This window comes from Eutrema salsugineum, unplaced genomic scaffold (genome assembly GCF_000478725.1).
Source record: "Eutrema salsugineum unplaced genomic scaffold, Eutsalg1_0 scaffold_5, whole genome shotgun sequence".
Taxonomy (NCBI): domain Eukaryota; kingdom Viridiplantae; phylum Streptophyta; class Magnoliopsida; order Brassicales; family Brassicaceae; genus Eutrema; species Eutrema salsugineum.
Genome location: NW_006256612.1, coordinates 7,137,351 through 7,152,908, shown reverse-complemented (window position 1 = coordinate 7,152,908; position 15,558 = coordinate 7,137,351). Strand labels below are relative to the sequence as shown.

Genomic DNA, 15,558 nt, shown 5'->3' with positions numbered 1-15,558 from the left:
CCTCAATCCCAAAAAATCTCATCTATATATGCCAAACACTATTGATACTTTTGTTTCTTTAAGGACATTTCAAGTTTTTACCCGGTCCTCCGTAATAAAAATAATTACCCCAAACCCGGTTTACTCCTCCTCTTATGTCATAACAATTTGGATGATCCGCAAGAACTCTAAGATTAGATATCGGAATAAGAGTGTTGTCCCAATCTACCATTTGAAGATTTCTAAAGTAAGATGCTTTTCCAAAACCTTCACCGGCAAAATGACCACTTCCCATTTGGGTCGAAGTATGTGAACCACCTGGTCGTGTGTTCACGATCTCGCCACCAAACTGGACCATGTTCCCATGCTCCCTCAGGTGTGTGAACAAAGATACGGGCCAATATCCAACTAGTGTACCCGATCCAAATTGGAGCCACCAGTGTCCGTGCTTGGGGTCCTATACATGAGTTTTTTTAGAGGAACTTGCGTTATTGAAATAACTCTAAATCATCAAAGATGAAATACATATATACACATGAAAAAAGTCGTGTGAGCTGTGTTGACCTTACTTGATGGATAAACCATGTGCATAGTTTTAATCAAGAATGGTAGTATAATCAAAGGGAGACACTAAATTAATGCCAAAATAAATTGGGTTTAATTTATTAGGAGACAGTTCAATTAAATTAGTATAACGTGCAATAATCATAGGCTAGGCACTTGAGTGCTCAAAACTTAAATATAAAGTATGCCCCCACAAAATGGGTTTAGAATCTAGATAAAGGGAGAGAATAAAGTGATTATAATAAAAAGAAATCTCAATTTTACCAACATACTATTATAGTGATGATAATTACCTTCCAAATCAATAAGCTTATATCGAATTGTCCGCCTTTATATGATGAAACGGGAGAAATCGCAGCTCCAATCGCAATACGATTGTTTGTTTGAACAAAACCAGAACACAATAGGTTATAGCATCCTGTTGCCTGATACGCATCCGACTGCAGAAATATAAAAGGTTACGTACGTATATTATCCTTCTTTATGCCCCAACAAAAAAATGTTTTTAACTAAAAGGTTTTTTTTAAAAACTTGAAGTTGTATGAAAGTATATATATATATATATATACATACCGTCCAATAAGTGAAGAATCTTGGGTTAGTGTCTCCGTACAGCTCCGGGCTAACCTGCCCGACATAATTAAAATGCTAAGAATTTAGAGCCTTTTTTAGAGCTTTTATTTAAGTAAATGAGAGGATAATACAAAACTGATTAAAATACTATTTGTAGAAAAATAAAGTCAAAAGGGGGTGATGGATGGCACGTGCCTGCCAACCAGCTTCGATGGTATTAAGGTCGTCGGCGAAAGAACCGGCGATGACCCAAATCTGAGACAGACTAAACTCGTATTGGCTACTGACACGTGGCGTCCACACGTTTATACTTGCTTTTGCTCCGTAATATTGACTTCCCGATACGTATCCCACCGCATGCTATATTTTTATTTTTCATACTTTTGTTAAAAGATCACTATAATTTGTAATTAGAGAAAAAGATTTAAAAAAATATGAAACCAGAGTGAAATTTTGTTTCTTTTTTGTTTTTTTTCGATTCGAGCAAAGAAAAATAATCTCTGACTAGTAAATTCTGTTAATTGCATTGCAAAGATTTCCGAGAAAGGTGGTTTTTGGTATTATTATGTATCTATCTCTTTTTTAAAGTTAAATTAAGAAAAAGTATATAAAGCTCTGACTTTTTTGATAAAAAAAATAATCTAATGAATGATACGTACCTCGTGGCCGTTACTGCTCGAATCCCTTCTCACGCGCCTGATTTTCCGACCATATCTACGGACGGAACTTGCTCTTAACATGTCTTGCTCCGTCGTTCTTCTGATCGGAATCGTACCTTCCGGGCAAGACTCACCAGTTAGGCTCCAAAGCTGAAAATCTTCATGGGATTCATTTACTTGGCTATACCCTTTAGGCATCTCCGGTGGATCCTAAACATGTTTTCAGAAAATTTAGAGACTTTGAGATTGAAAAGATTAAGTAGTGTAAGAAAATGTGTGTACCATTGGTCTCTGTCCATGTAACAAGGGATGATCAAAAGCAGGCTGGTGATGAGATGGAACACAATCTATTGTATCTCCATCTGAGCTCTGAAATCATCACAAGAACATTAACTTAATTAGTCAGAACCTTGTTTGTAAATTCATCATATATTTTGAAAATTTTCTTAAAAATTGCGTAAGGACTCTCTACTAACGTAAGCAAGATACTGAACATAATACAGAATAAATAAACAAAGCTTTTTTAACCAAAAAAAAAGAAAGAAACAAAGTTAGGATTTTGCCTGAATGGTCTTCACGGCGGGTTTGTTGATCTTTTGGAGATGTTTTCTGATGAGTTTCAGCTTCTGAGTCTCTTTTTGAGGCCGGAGAGTCTCAAATCTTCCGGCTGTAGAATTTTGAAGAGAAGCAGAGGAGAAGGAAGAAGAGAGGAGACAGAGTAAGAGGATGAAAGTGAAGATCAAGCGAGAAGACATTGTTATGGCTGAGAAATCTCCTCTATTTCACCGTATTGACTTTTTTGAAGAGTATGAAAAACACTTTTTGTGTGTGTGTGTTGTGTGATGAAGAGGAAGGCAAAACATTTATTGCAAGCTTATTGTTGTTGTTCGTCTTCTTCATGTCACTGACACATCTTCCAACAAACCCATTAAAGACATAATGACTTCTCTAAGGAAAACCCAGAGCCCCCAAAATCCAAGACATTAATGAATCAATTCACTCCCCAAAAATACATGAATCAGAGTATATACGAAGCGTAAATTAATAAAGATGGTGTGTTGATAAAGTTTTGGGGGCATGTGGGTTTACACATAACGTGGTATAAATACTGAGTAGTGATGAAATCATGGAATTGTGTTTATGTATTTTTTTATTAGGGTTTTGGGAGGAGTATTTATTAAAAGGATTAAATGTTATAACAAAAAAACATGAGAGAAGATTTGATGCAGCTTTATCGTTATGTGAAAGCGGTATTTTTAGTAAGGCGAAGAAAGATGAATAAAATTGGATTTGGTTTAAATTTGTTTAGATTAAATAAAAATTGAAAACTTTAAATCTTGAGTTTCTCAAAGATCTTGCTTTCTTAATTGTTATTAACATAATCCCTGTACATGCCTCCTTTTACCGTATCTTTGAATAGCCAGCTAAATTTAGCATTATTTATTACAATTTTTTTTCCATCGTGTCTAAGAAAACTAAGTTTCCTTTGATCTACATTTCGTCAAATTAATTAAGTTTGGTACGTATGTGTTGTTCGAATCCTCTTGAATATACCAAAAGGTACATTGTCCTTTTTCCCAATTACTTAACCATTTAGGAGAATATATATAATTATTAAATCTCAAGCAATTTGGCATAATGATTTGCAAAGCACAAATTTTCATGTGACTACAAACCTACGAGAGGATACATGCATGAAGTACTTATAGGGTCCAACATCCAAACTCAATAATATATAAACCCAATTTTTAAAAAAAATTATGATTAAATTTTGTTATAATGTTTAAAATTAAGGTCAATGTGAGTTTATTTCAGTAACAAAAAGATAGACAGATAAGTTTGGTTAGTATAAAATACCTACTTGAGAACCACAGCTCGATATAAAACGTAAAATACAAAAACAAAAACAGAGCTCGATATATCTATAGAACTATTTTGGGCCCGAGTCGTCCTCTATTGAAGTTGATCAAATCTTCCTCTTGATATGGCCGTGATATGTAATCCAAAAAAGCTATTTCCATGAGACAAATAAATAAATTGAGAGGTTTGATTATTTATGTTTGTAAAAACTGTGGAGCAATTATTACTACGTACATAAAATGACCTTAACTATTAAATTAGAGAACTAATCAGTAATAATCTTATTTAATTTGTTTTAGAAGCATCGTCTATAATAAAGCAAATACAAAGTGTGGAATGGAACTCGAGAGTGTATTTGTTATAATGATATTGTCCAGTCTTTAAATCTAGGGAATGATTGAGAGAGCCAAAAGCATGCAAACATGTAATGTTGCCTTTGCGTTGCAATTAAATATTTAACTTAAGATTTAAGAAAAAACATGATTGGCTGCGTTAAATGTGAATGCAATATTGCAATGCAACAGCTTCGACTAATCTCACTTTCATTCATATACACATCCTACCAATTTTTTTCTTTTAAACCAGTTTCATATATTCTTATGTTTTAAAAAAATTAAGATGACAATAGTTTTTTGCTGGAATAATTATTCCTATCGTAAAAATAATTTAAGTGCATCCTTATAGTGAATTTCTAAGACATGAGAAGAAATTAAGTCGGTGCACGATCCGGTCTTACGATTATGTTTGACTTAGAATCGCCTTCAAGAGATTCGAATCCGAACTTGATTTAAACTTTATGGAGCAGACAATAGAAACTCCACTATAGATCAAAATTTATATTAGGAAGAAGCTCATATCACTCTGAAGTCTCAACCCCCAAAAAGCGTGCAATTAACTGTTACGTTAGAGTAACATTTTTAATCCGTAACTAATTGATAGGGAAAGGTTCAAAAAAAAAAATCAATTGACAGGGAGAGAGAAGAAAAACAAAAGGCGAAGAGAATTAAAGATGAAGATTAAAGCTAACAAAAGGAGAATGAGAACAGTTTGATGTAAAAGCAATGATAGTGTCTCTAAAGCATCCTTGAGCTCAGCTTTTTCTCATTTTATCTCGAGTCTCGACCCATACCAGTTGGAATTTTAGTTAATTGATAATCAATAATTAAAGACTATTATGTAAACTCATTGAAACAAAGTACAATTCGGCGTTGGGGTTATTAACTATGATATGATGAGTCATTATTTACAAAGTGGCGTGAAAGGATAGACGTTAATGTTCGGACCATGCATGCACTATGTTAAGGGTACATCATCATGGATTCTCATCGTGAGTTGTCCAATATTTGATGTAAACATGAAATTATTATAGGCTGCCACCACAAATCAACCACATTAAGATGACATGGTATTGTTAATCTTCTCTAATTTCCACTATATTTGAAGTCCCGGAAAGAGTAAGACTCATATCATAAGTAGTCAATTCCAAATTCATCAACTTGATAAAAGTAAGCGTTAATTAGATTTGATATATTGCATTTTAATTATGATTAACTATTGTGTACGTTGTAACCGGAAAGAAGATGCGGTTCTTACATGTCCATAGATTTAGTACGGGTTTTGATCTCGGATATCCTTAGGTTATTAATCATAAAAAAACTTTTCTAAGAAATGATGAGAACATCACCTCGGATTTAGAGGGAAAACGAGCTTAAAATGCATACACTCTCAAAACAAGTAGGTTAAAGTAGGTCGAGATAGTGTTCCAAAATTACAAGATTAAGAACAAGGAGCTTAAAGTCCAATCTAACAAGTAGGTCGAGATAGTGTTCCAAAATGCCAATAAAGAGAAGGACGCGAGCATGTCAAGTTTCCTTATTTGGAAAAACGGTGACCAAAACACCAAGCAATGGTCAAGATGGACCATTCAACCACTTTATATTATCCACGCCTAAAAAGAGAAGTCCATCTTGTTGTAATTTTTTTTTTTTTGTGGGTCAACAGAAGTCCATCTTGTTGTAGTATAAGGTCTTAATTCTAACAGAAACACAACAAGAAAGATTTTTCTTTTGTGGAAGCTTCGATCGCTAGTCATTGAACATCTTCCAAATGCACCAACGGATCTTTATTGGCTCCTACGATTTATAATAATAAAAAACCTAACTCTAAAACAGGAGATAAAAGAGAAGTAGATACATCAGTATAAATCTAACTAATATAACATTACGAATAAAAACATTTAAGACAGAAACAGAAGTTGACATGTTTGAATTAGAACCCGATGTCCCAAACATTTTCCATCTACATACACATACAAGATCTTCCTCCTCACTTTTTTTTTTTTCTTTTTTCTCTTTATCCGAAATTAATCACATTAGAGAAAATATAACAAGTAAATAAACCCATAAAAATCAAATAATATATATTTCTCTTCCCGTAACCCCCAATTCTCCTCAATAAATTATTGTTTAACGAGGGTAGAAAGCGCCAAACAATTATCAGCCATTTGGTACAAAACGCCTGCGGATTTATAAACGACGTTGTTAATCTCCAAAGTTCCCTTCATTGTCTCGCTGCAAGTGTCGTAGTCCGTTAACGCAGCGCTAAGGTTAATGTTAAGGCTAAAACCATCATTTTCCTTAATGTTGTTTAGAGCCTTTTCCAAATTGTCAAACGCGCTGTTGAAGTTGGACAAACATGTCGCGACTTTTCCGTCGCGTTTCACCTCTTTCTTGGCGATATCTCTGGCATGCCTCGTCCTCTTCATTAGCTCTCTTATGGCCACATCCGTCGCTGCGTTCACATTTGTTTGACCCTTTATGGTGCCTCTGCATAATCCCGGAAAATCCGCCACCGTGCAAGGGTCGCCGAGGGAAAGCTTCAACGCTGCCGCGCTTTGGCTTGAGGCGGCAAGGAGTAAGAGGAGGAAGATCGTGCCGAGGAAATTCATATGGGGATTGATTGACATTGTGTGAATAAGAATATATACACGGAAACGTATATATATATTGTGTGTGTTTATATATATACGTTCTTGTGTTTGTGATTGAACACCGGGTGGTGGATCAGTTTTGATGAAGAGGAGGGAGGTGAGTTTATTATATATGCGTATGCAAAAAAAAAAAATGGTTAAATTTAGTAAATTCTTGAAGATATGTTTTGAATAATTTACCACCAGTGAATTAGACCGGAACATAACTAATTTGGTATGATTGTTAGTTAGGTGTGACATGGTAATTGTTTTGTTGTTCTATTTTGAGGAAAATCAAGATTTGTTTTCTAACAGTTATAGAAATTTTCTGTGAAACTGAGTTGAATTTCAGTTACATATGCAGTATTATATCAGCATATTACCATATGAAGATATGTGCAGTGGTGTGGCATAATATAATATTGGCTCTCTAAGTCTTAATACACCGAAAGAAGGATAGATAAGAGCTCCTCTACATTTATGCATCATCCTAAAACAGAGTTTTTTTTAAGAATCAAGACAAAGAATGTGAATCTATCTGGCGTAGAACTGCCATCAAACGGTATTCGTTTACCTCACAGCGACCAAATTCCCCATGAAACCACCGCTAATCTCATAATGCCGGGCACTTGAGAACCCAGCTTCTAGAGCAAGAGTCTCTAGCTCTTCCCCTGCAAAAGAAAGACCAGTTCCACAATTTCAGTATCAGCTAATCAAAACCCACTATAGTATAAGCCCTTCACGAAAATAGATAAAGGGCAAAGATCTTTCAAGTTTGATTCTTTAATGCAGTAAAAAAGCTTTGGCATCTGAGAGGAAAAACGAACCTGTTAGGTAACCATTGATTGAATACTTGAGATATTCATACTCCTTTGCAAGACCATAAACAGTAGCCACCGGGACAACTACATTATCAATCATCCAATCCTTGCAAAACCAAACCGCCAACCAAATTATTTTCCTCAAATCATAATTTCCAAATTAAACGAAATCACACCTCACAGCCATAGTAGAAGAAAAATGAGCACCTGCATAAACGCAGTAACGGATTGGTTGCTCTTATTGAAATCGAGTATAGATACTCTTGAACCTAAAACCAAGAAAAGACAATTAGGTATAAAGCACAAAGCTTTTGGTAATACAATGCAATGTACATAAAAGAAAAGCTATACCTGGTTTCAGAACCCGATACATCTCCCTCATGGCTCTATGTCTATCAACAACGTTACGAAGACCATAACCCATCGTAATAGCATCGAATTTACAGTCATCAAATGGCAAATCAGTAGCATCACCTTCAATCCACCTACAAAAAAAGAAGATAACACACATTGATACATATTAATGTGAGCCTTTTTTCCCCACGAGATGTTAGAACATAACAACAAGCTGAATTGTACCAGTGCTCACTCTATACACTTGTAACAAGACCGAGCTCGAAGATTCTGTCTAGATGATGCAACAGCTAGTTGTTCACAGGAGAAATCCAGACCCATCACCTATAAACAAGAATTTTTCAAGATAAGCCAAAGCTGCCACATTTCAAGAAGACAAACCAGATTAGCCATTGGAAACGTGAAAGGAGAAGAAAATCAATAAACCTTGCCAATTGAACCAACTCTCTCAGACAAAAGAAAGGCTAAATCTCCACTACCACAACACAAATCCAGCACGTAATCTCCTGTTTTAGCTCTAATTTCAATTAAAAAAAAAACCCCCAAAAATCAGGAAAGAGAGAGAGAGAGATTGATTAAACACACGAAGAGACTGAAATGACTATAGCACTCACCCACTCCAGGAAACAGCCATGTTTTTCCAAATCCGGTGCTGGCCTAAGCTTAAGAGATCATTCAACTGCAAAACCATACAAGGAAGACGATGATTTTCTGTAGGGGAAAAAAGGTAAAAGAAAGAACCAATGAACATGTAGGAATTTTGATCAAACGTTATCGTAAACAGGAGCAATGCGGTTGAAGAGAGTCTGGCGGTCGTTCGAGTTCGAGCTCCGAACCACCGTTCTCGGTCGACATCGGGAATTCACCGGGAGTTGGCCGGTGCCGGTGATGGCCACCGGGAAGACGATACCAAGTAGAGCCGCCATTTTTCGACCGCTGATTAACGATCATGTTTGCTTTGTTCCGATTGCTCTAACAACTGGTTTAAAAATGGGCCAATTTCGGCCCAATAAACATAAATTAAGACCCATTCCGAAAATTTTGACAAAGCTGGATGACGTAGTAGACGCTTGATCATGCAAGAAGTTTTCAATCACTGATTGAATGGTAACACAGATCATTAAAAAATGTTAGCAGAAAGGAAATATGAAAAAGTGGCAAGGATACTGAAGAAATAAAAAAACACGAGTAAGAGATAATAGTAGACTAGTAGTACACACAAAAAAAAGAAAGGATTATTATTATTTCATACTGTTAATTGTCATCATTTTTGTGTTAGTAGCTATAATAACAATATAATTCTTATTGCAGCAAATCCTGAAACTTTAAAAAGTCACGAGAGGATAGTCAGAAGAAAGCAAGGAAGTTAATTATTTATAAACATAATTTTTATTCACGGATAATAATAGTTACAAGGCATTTCACTTTTCTCCCTTGTTCCTTCTTTCCTACATGTGAGTGAAAAATATTCCATTCATAAATCCAAAGCTTCACTCTTTTCCATTTTCTTTTCCTCTTTTGTCGGCAAAGCGAAGCAGAGTAAAAATTTGTACGTAGGAAACATGTCAATACACCCATCTTTTGTTTGCAACGTTAAATACCATAATGCTCATTCCTCGGTAAAGAATGATCCACTAGAATCGTCCATCATCGCAAAAGGCATATTCTCTGAAGGCTTCCAGTGGCGTTTTCTTTGGTTTATAAACCAATTGTTGATCTGTTTCTGGTCTAACCCCGTTGCATCAGCTAAAGCTATCTTATCACCTTCCTGAAAAAAATTCATAAGATAACATCTCCCATTTAAATATTGACACATAAAACTGTTAAGGGATAGCTCGTCGAATATATTGGGCTTACAGTAGGGTAAGGCCATTTATAATGGACATTCCACCAATCGAGAAGGGCTTGTCTTGCTTCTCTTGGTAGCTTTCCTTTCTTCTTCTTCTTTGAGAATTCCAGCTTCAAAGAACCTATACGGCTTCCGAACTTGCGCATTAGCCTGTCCTTGAGATCACGGTCTTCGCATCTTTGTTTCCCATCCTGTGATATCTCATCGCCTCCACTCAGTTCCTCGTCCGATGAAATCGCACCATCCTCTGTAACACAAAAAAAAATGGACTGACAATCAGTAACATTTAGGGCGTATGGATACATCACATGCCCGTAGAGAACTAGTTAGAGAGCTAGTTATAGCGATCGAGTTAGTAGACAACTAGAGGAAAATCACTACCAAGTAAACAGTAAATTATTTAGAGCTGGCTTCTCGGCTTAAACGGCTAAGTGGCTAAAGAAGAAGGGGAAAGAGAGAGAGAGGGCAAAAAAGGAAAAGAAGAAAGATGGCGGGGAGGAGAGGGGGAGAGAATTTCGAGAACGCACACGATTGTTGAGTGCAGCAGTCAAAAAAACCGCCGCAGTGAATAGTTACATCCATTGTCATGTGTCAGTAAAGGACTAATAGTCTTGTCTCCATGAGGAGACATCCCCCCTTGGCCTACTTTATTATCCAATCAAACTATGACACGTAGCCTTACCTCATACATGTTATATACATGTTATGTGAACCCCCGGAAATACCGCCTCACCTTACATTTATGTTCTCTCCACAAAACACCCCAAAAAATCCCAATTTTCCATCTCACTCTCTCTTTCTCTCTCTTCTTGATAAACTGCACATTTATGTATATGCCCCAACGACTCAAGTGACCCACTCAACCCAGAGGCCAGAGCTTCCTGACATCAAACTCAACCCCCAAAAGATGATTCCAGAAACATTACCTGATTTCATAATAGTTTTGACTGTTTGACAGAAGATACACTCGGAGCTACCAACCATGGTTACTCCCGAATTAAAAGATCAAGTCAGTCATGCATAACAATATAATGGACTTCCTAATCCGTGAATGCAATGTTAGCGAAAGTACATATATATTTACAAGAAACAAGAAAAAATACACATTATCTAGTCCACGGATCTTTCCCATTGAAGGCGAGGCAGACAGTGGGTTATGCCACATCAAACAAGTAGTTTCACTCCAAATTATATAATTTGAATTGTACCAAACTCTACAAGTCAACTAAGGCAATTACCAAAAGTGTTTCAGACAAGTAAAAAAAAAAATTCTACATCAGCTGTCAATTTCAGGAACAAATACAGATGGTTAAAATGCCTTAATTAAAATCTACACAATATTAGAGTTCTAAAACGCATAGAATATTACCTGGTTGCGTCAATATCAGAGAAATACCATTAAAACACATGAGTCGATAGGCTAATAGTTAAATGACAACCAAAAAAAAAAAGTTTATATGAGTTCGGATTATTTACATGTACAGCAATGGGTTGACTGTGTGATAACATATGGTTGACCGAAGAAGCTAACATGCAAATAAGCAGACACGTGCAAGAAGCATGCCAGAGAGACATAATACGACCCACCAAGGGAACAACGCAACAAGAGGAAATGACAACCACTTAGTGCAAAAGAGTTGAGAAAGATAGAGAAGCATAGTCAGTCTTATAGATGATGATTTGATTGTGGTATAGAGAACCCTATGTTTTTTTACTTTGATTTTTTTTTTTTTTGGTTATACCAAATCAAAAAACAAAAACTTAGGAGAGAAAGGTAAGTGGGGTCAATGGTGGGAGGTCACTAGCGGAATCCACGGGAGTCCATGTGACTTTCAACCTTTACTTTAAACAAAAAACCAAAAGAACTCTCTCACTCAAGTTTATCATGCATTATGCTCAGTATTACTTATAATCGCGGGAAGATGGTTACGATCGAAGAAGAAAAATATTGACAAAAAAGTCAGTAAGAAACCATCCTCTCTCAGCATTTAAGTGATCACTATATTGACTAAACACTAGAAGAAAAGAAAGCACGAAAGAACCAGAACATGTAGCTTAATAATAGTTCTTTAACCAAAATGTAGCTTAATAGTTTGTATTAGTGATGTTGTGTCACCACCAGAATCTTAATCCTCATAGTTAAAAAAAATGAACTTAGAAGTCTCTATGATCAACTTAGGGGAAGTTAGGATTGGTTGTATTAATAAAGCAAATTAACATGGAAGAAACTAAAGCATGTGATGATCTGAGAAATCAGTATATCACACTCATGCGAATCTACTCCAACAATGTATTTTTTATTATTAGTTTATGATTCATTCAGGTGAGAAAAGCTCAGTTCTTGAAAAAGACGGGTAAAACCAATTTTTTTTCAACCAGATGAAATCATCTAAAAGGCAAGTTGTACTTTGAACATATAAAAACAATTAATCGTTAAACATTCGCCACCCATGAAAACCTTGAGTGATCTATTTTAAAACCTTTTCCAGGTGATTATCTACGCAAACTCGGATTAATTTAACAAAAATAAGCAGCTTTTTTAAATATCAGCAGCTTTTTTCCACAATAAACAATATTACCAAAGTACAAGTGGAAGCCGCATTTGAGATCTAACGCGATTAGGAAAACCCTGCAAAGCTGAAAAAAAGTCCACACTGTTTTATGGAGTTCCATTTCTTTACAGCTAGATCTTTCAGGTGGAGTTTTCGAGCTAATTTAATATTTAGATTTTTAAGACACTATCAGTATTTCCACTAACGTGATCAGTTGATTTGTTATGGCCACAATTTTTTTTTTTTTAATCCTATACTTAGAACCATCGACATATTAGCAAACACACAAAGAAATGCATTTCATTCGTATATAAACATAACCCTAAAAGCCAATAGAACTGAGCACCTTTATTACTCACAGTCACATGTAATGTAAGTCCAACAAAACGCCAAACACTTTAACAATTAACACACGCCATGCAGATGAGACCAGACACTTGGCAATGATACTACTTCCGATGATCAACAAACATCTCCATGGGTGTTTGTTCTCAGATTATTGGAACTTGAACTAGCCCAGAGTCAAGTTTCTTGAGAGTTCATTAATTGTAAGCGTAGATATAATAAGAGTTTGTGTTGTAAAAATGTTTTTCCTTCTGACGATAATTGATATGCTGAAATTTACTTGGCCAATCCAAAGTATCTGTGAATGAGCCTACATGTATTTTTATTACAATAACTTTTGGCTTATTTGTTATGAAGATTGAAAATTATCTGGAGTGAAAAGCTGGTAATCCCAAAAGGTTTTTTTTTTAACAATACGTTATAACAAAGGGTAAAAAAGATACAGTAAACACAGTTTTAATCATGATCTAAAGTCTAAACGAGAGTTCAAGCAAAATAAGCTCATGAAAATCAAGAAACTTATTGGTGAAAGGTTATGACTAGGTTTTTCTGTCGATGGGTATACACTGGAAAAAGCATGCAAGTTGGAAAAAAAATGTACATATATTCAGTACGCAACAAGACTCTGAAACGTCAAAATCAGAATCTCTACCGCAAAAGTTTATTGCTTTGGAGATCATTTTTCTTTCTGACAGGGAAAGAAGAGAAAAAGAAGAAATAAAAAGTATAAAGTAAAAAAAATGTATGATTTCCACAAAGATGAACAAGAAAGAAAAAAAAATATATATATATAGCGAGGAGAAGAGGAAAACTCCCACTCCATGGCTAAACATGAAAATTTAAGAGTAAAATAATGGCACAAAACTGTTCCAATGTAATAGACCTTAAAGCATGACCTATTAACTATGAAGCAATACCAACAAGAGTTTTCTAAACACAACAAAAACCCATGAACAAAAGTGACTATGGAGATGAAAGATGTGATTCAGTCAAGAGTTTTCTCCACCAAACACCTAGGGTTTTTCTACTTTTTTTCTCTTTTTTTTTTTCACTTAAGAGACCTAGGGCTCTTGTAATCATAAAGCTCACAACCATTTTTCAGAAACTTGGTCATATGAATCAAACCTCTATTGAAAAGTTTCTAGTAAACGAATTTGATATCCTCACTTTGGTTAGGGTGGTAAAAATTAGTCTAACAAGTAAAACAAAGACGCAGAGATGGAGGAAAGCAAATCACACAAAGACCACTCAGAGAAAAAAACACCAAATCGAAACACTGAACGAGAGAAGGATCATTTAAGACTTACCCGAAAGTCCCCTGGCAGACTCCACACCAGTACATAGGTTCCGTAGCTGCATCTCGATTTTGTTCAAGAAACTCGTCGCTTCGTCAAACGGCCTTGCTAGATCCGATTTGTATTTCACCAATATATCGCAGTAGGTCTCCTGCAATCTCACAACCAGAGAGTTAATTTTAAGTAAAAAAAAAAATACAAAAAACAAAAAAAAAAATCCGTAAATCGAGAAAGAGACCATGAATTCATCGAGCTCAGGATCAGGTCCGAAGCAAGACGACGGAACAACGTCTCGCTTATAAACTTCACTGTCCCTTTGAATCTCCTCCAATAGACACGCTATCTCCGGCGGCGCTCCGACCTGTTTACCAAAATCTCACTCCGTTATTTTGAATTGTTAACTCGAAGAAAAAACAAAATATATATATATGAAAATTATAATCAACTATGGTTCGTTTCTCCATTGTCGTTATCCATAAAATTATAAAACAAAATCAAAACGATAAAACAGTTTTCGAGCTTCCCAAATCTTATCCTAGAGAAGGAAGAAGATGATCAAAGTCGTCTATATACACACGAAAAGTCGTTTATGCCATAGAAACAGCACAAAAGTCGCTTGTGCATAATCTCAAACACCTCGTGAGCACACACAATAACAACAACAAAAGAAAGAGGCAAGAGAATACAGAACGCGAATCGCCATGAACAGTGAATCATCAATATCCCAGCAATCACCTTCTGGCAATCGATATAAGCTTGGAGCAAGCGAGGGTACGAAGGATGACAAGCGATTTTCGCCTTGATGACGCCGAGAGAGACGTTATCATCGTTTCGTCGGATCTCCGGAGCGATCGACGCAGCCTCTGACGACAAAGCGGAGGCGGCGGCTGAGAGCAGCTCGTCGGATCCGAAAACATCGGAAACGCGATTATCTCCGGCGGAGGAGCATAGAAAGGCTTGGTAATCGGAAGGAAACATCAGATTATCCGGCGACATCATCAGCACCGCCTTATCCGAGTAATCACCGGCCGAATGGAAACCGTACATTCCATCCATCGCCGGTGAGACCTGCTATCGATCGTATCTGTGTAGGAAAAAGCGAGAATCGATGAAGAAGAATATGAAAACTGTCTTGCTTAGCTTAACAAACTTTTCCAATACATGTATTTCTATGGGGGAGTGTTTTTGTGTAGGTGAAGAGAGAGACGCTCAAGGAGTGGAAGCAGGGATCATATTTTCTTTTGGCAAAAAAAAAAAAAAAAAAAAAAGAAAAAAAGAGGAGGAAAAGTTAATGAGGAAAACAAAACGAAAAGTGTAATTACGAAAAGGGACAAAGAAGCTATTAAGGCTCAAGCTTGAGGCTTCATTGTTCGATATAAAGGCCTTCCCAACTTGTCTGTTAATTTTTATTTATACCAAAGGTCCAAGGCTGTTATGCCGGGATTTGCATATTATGAGAGCAAAATAGATAAATTATTGAGAGAAATTTGTAAGTTTGAGAAACTTAGGTTGCAAATGGTACTAATGAATGAGAGGAAACTGATGAGTAAAATAATGTAAATTACATTCTTCTATTTTGAAAAGGACCAAATTTCATCGTAACATGATTAATTACGTTATCATTTAGTCTTTAAGTAAGTTAACCAGAAAACGTTCAGTTAAATCTCCACATACCAAAGAGAGAGCAATGTTCTCTCTAGAAAAATCCCGATAACGAATGTTTTTTTCAAACTCTCTTG

The 15,558-nt window shown here is 35.9% G+C and overlaps 4 protein-coding genes across 5 annotated transcripts; all 4 read right to left on the bottom strand.

Annotated features, from left to right (window-relative positions):
* On the bottom strand, positions 1–2,841 carry LOC18992618. Its single transcript, XM_006416031.2, is given in 7 exon segments — positions 1–436; positions 837–983; positions 1,117–1,170; positions 1,312–1,476; positions 1,776–1,985; positions 2,058–2,144; positions 2,339–2,841. Coding segments are annotated over 7 exon segments (1,416 nt in total). The 5' UTR covers positions 2,714–2,841; the 3' UTR covers positions 1–58.
* A 3,163-nt stretch (positions 2,842–6,004) lies between these two features.
* On the bottom strand, positions 6,005–6,713 carry LOC18992617. Its single transcript, XM_006416030.2, has one exon. It carries the CDS (start codon positions 6,598–6,600, stop codon positions 6,094–6,096), a length of 507 nt encoding a protein of 168 aa, XP_006416093.1. The 5' UTR covers positions 6,601–6,713; the 3' UTR covers positions 6,005–6,093.
* A 205-nt stretch (positions 6,714–6,918) lies between these two features.
* On the bottom strand, positions 6,919–8,738 carry LOC18992616 (2-phytyl-1,4-beta-naphthoquinone methyltransferase, chloroplastic). Of its 2 annotated transcripts, XM_006416029.2 has the most exons (9): positions 8,549–8,738; positions 8,393–8,457; positions 8,205–8,295; positions 8,014–8,102; positions 7,776–7,909; positions 7,632–7,693; positions 7,431–7,530; positions 7,178–7,274; positions 6,919–7,093 (listed from the first exon to the last, which is right to left on the bottom strand). In XM_006416029.2, exons 1-9 carry the CDS (start codon positions 8,702–8,704, stop codon positions 6,970–6,972), a joined length of 918 nt encoding a protein of 305 aa, XP_006416092.1. In that variant the 5' UTR covers positions 8,705–8,738; the 3' UTR covers positions 6,919–6,969. The 2 variants fall into 2 exon arrangements, with proteins under 2 accessions (XP_006416092.1, XP_006416091.1); XM_006416028.2 differs by having other exon boundaries at positions 7,006–7,274.
* Positions 8,739–9,088: 350 nt separating this feature from the next.
* LOC18992614 (homeobox protein knotted-1-like 6) lies at positions 9,089–15,012 on the bottom strand. The gene is made up of 5 exons (XM_024152830.1): positions 14,555–15,012; positions 14,058–14,180; positions 13,832–13,970; positions 9,636–9,874; positions 9,089–9,546 (listed from the first exon to the last, which is right to left on the bottom strand). The coding sequence occupies exons 1-5, from the start codon at positions 14,873–14,875 to the stop codon at positions 9,388–9,390; spliced, it is 981 nt and encodes a 326-aa protein (XP_024008598.1). The 5' UTR covers positions 14,876–15,012; the 3' UTR covers positions 9,089–9,387.
* Positions 15,013–15,558: the final 546 nt, after the last annotated feature.